The sequence below is a fragment of the Solanum tuberosum genome, unplaced genomic scaffold (genome assembly GCF_000226075.1).
Source record: "Solanum tuberosum cultivar DM 1-3 516 R44 unplaced genomic scaffold, SolTub_3.0 scf00573, whole genome shotgun sequence".
In the NCBI taxonomy this organism is placed as follows: Eukaryota; Viridiplantae; Streptophyta; class Magnoliopsida; order Solanales; family Solanaceae; genus Solanum; species Solanum tuberosum.
Genome location: NW_006239517.1, coordinates 145,236 through 147,610, shown reverse-complemented (window position 1 = coordinate 147,610; position 2,375 = coordinate 145,236). Strand labels below are relative to the sequence as shown.

Sequence of the window (2,375 nt, the reverse complement as noted above, 5' to 3'; positions counted from 1 at the left end):
GACCTCCTTGTTAAATATTTTCTCAATTCTAGTTATTTTTTAAAAATCACAATCTAGTAAACAAATATCTAACAAAGCCGAAAAGTCTTATTTTTGACAAACTTTAAAGGACACAAAACTACTCAAGTAATACTTAAGGGTTTACTTTGAACCTCTACTAAAAATAATGGACCATTTTATGTCATTTTCTTTAAATTAGGACCACACTCTAAACAAGCCTATAAGAGCCTCATCTTGGACTTACATTTTCCCCATTCAAACTTGTTTCTTCAATATATTCACTGCCCAACAACAATAGCTAGAACACATCCATCACTTTGCCTTGTTGTATACAAAAAAACTCCTGCAAACAACCAATTTTTTTTTATAAAAACTTTTTTCGTCGCGACGAATCAAGTTACAAGATGAAGATGAGCACCACCAACAACAACAACAGAATGGGAAGTTCCAAGAAGAAGTTGATTTCAAGTAGAGGACTTGGAAGAGTCCTTAGAGAACAAAGAGCTAAGCTTTACATAATTAGGAGATGTGTAGTTATGCTTCTTTGTTGGAATGATTGAAATTAATTCATTCAACAAAATTGGCTTATGGGCTTATAGGGTACTTATCAATTGTCCATATATAGTACAAAGAAATAGTGTATGTTAGATTATTTTTTTTTTTGAGAATTTTGTATACTAAATTTAGGTCCTTGAGGCCTCTTGTATACATTGAATAGGTTCAATCAAAGACAATACTATTAGTTCTGAATTTTGATTGAAGATTTTGAGTACAAGTATACTTCCTTTCCAATTCTTTAACTTTTGCTTCATTTTTTTTGTTAGCTTTGATAATGTTGAGACTTCAAATCCTCAACAAGCCGGCATAAACTATGTTCGTCAACCAAGTTTGTTTAAAGATAATAAATTTGTTAATCTGACTTAAATTGATATACGTCAATTCCATTTCGCAAAGAGCCAACAATTATTATGATCTCTTTCTTAGAATTTTTTTTTTGTGTAAATTCTTGCTTTTCTTCTTCCATACTTTCCGTTGGTTAGAACCAATTAAAATTTTCTTTACTTCTTCACTATTCGCAGAGAAAAAGCTGAAGAAATTCCGCCCCATCTTTTTTTTGGAGGGAGCAGAGTAGTCAAAGGTACCAGACTAGCAATAAAGTTTTTCAGTCCAACTTTTTTTGTTTTGCTAGACACATATGACCAATTTTTATTTGCTCTAATAACATATTCGATTTTTTAATAACTAAACTTATTACTTGCTAAGTATTTTTGTCTTATTCGATCGAAGCAATATTTCTTATTCTTTAAATCGCACATATAAATTACATCATATTTTTTTCAAGGTAAACAAATGTTAAATTTCCAATCTTATGTAGACTCATGAATTCTTTGAAGTAATTGATGTCACAATCCAATATAAATCTAGAGGTTCATTTTAATTATTGGTCCATCTTCAACAAATTCTCTTTCTTTTGTAATTGTTGGTGTGATTTTTGTACAAATAAGATACAATTATTTAACTAAAATCTAGATGATAATTGCTAAAAATTAAATCTGCTTGATTTTCTTGTTGAGAACTAATTATCATTGATTAGTTAGCCAAGTACTTGATTAGCTAGAAATTAGGAAGAAACCTTTTTTTTCCATAACAAAGCAGAATATTATGCAAACATTTTTTTTGTTTTCTTTTCCTTGTCCAAATCAAGATATAATATATATTAATTTTGTCAATTAGTCTACTAATATATTCCTTTAATTTTTTGGTAGTATATTACAAGAGCATGTCTAGAAAGTGTTTTCCTTAAAATAAAAAAATATGAAAAATGACAAATATACCCCCGAACTTCATAAATGGTATGACAATACCCTCTCTTATATACTTTAAGGTTATTCATACTCTTACCGTCAATCTTTTGGGTTATATATACCCTTATCGTCAATTTTTTGAGTTATATATACGAACAAAAAATGTTTCCCCCTTCTTATATAGTTGTGATATTGGGGAAAAATCATACACACCTCAATTAATTTTACGAAATATTTGTTACCTTATACTAGTACAAAAACAGGATAACTCTCGAGTTTTTCTCTTTCTTATTGTCAACTTGTACAATTATTGGAAAGGGGTATTTAATTATATTAAACTACTCTAATCATGCAATTTGGTGATAATGATTAATATAATCTCTAGTTTGATTAGAAACGTAACAGTATGTACGATTAGAAAAGGACATTTAGGTCTCCACTACTAAATTATGATTTTGGGGTAGTTAGTATTACGATTAACAATTAAATAAAACCAAATAGAATAGAACAAAAAATATGAAGAATTCATATAATCGTCATTAAGTAATTTGGGTATACCAATACATGATT

The 2,375-nt window shown here is 28.7% G+C and overlaps 1 protein-coding gene across 1 annotated transcript; it reads left to right on the top strand.

The window, feature by feature from the left end:
• Positions 1-238: 238 nt before the first annotated feature.
• On the top strand, positions 239-778 carry LOC102587807 (uncharacterized). Its single transcript, XM_006366004.2, has one exon. It carries the CDS (start codon positions 405-407, stop codon positions 558-560), a length of 156 nt encoding a protein of 51 aa, XP_006366066.1. The 5' UTR covers positions 239-404; the 3' UTR covers positions 561-778.
• The last annotated feature ends 1,597 nt before the right edge of the window (positions 779-2,375 follow it).

Bases quoted from the DNA above. Each gene is read 5' to 3' on its own strand.
- LOC102587807 (XM_006366004.2), top strand. From the start codon at position 405: ATGAAGATGAGCACCACCAACAACAACAACAGAATGGGAAGTTCCAAG.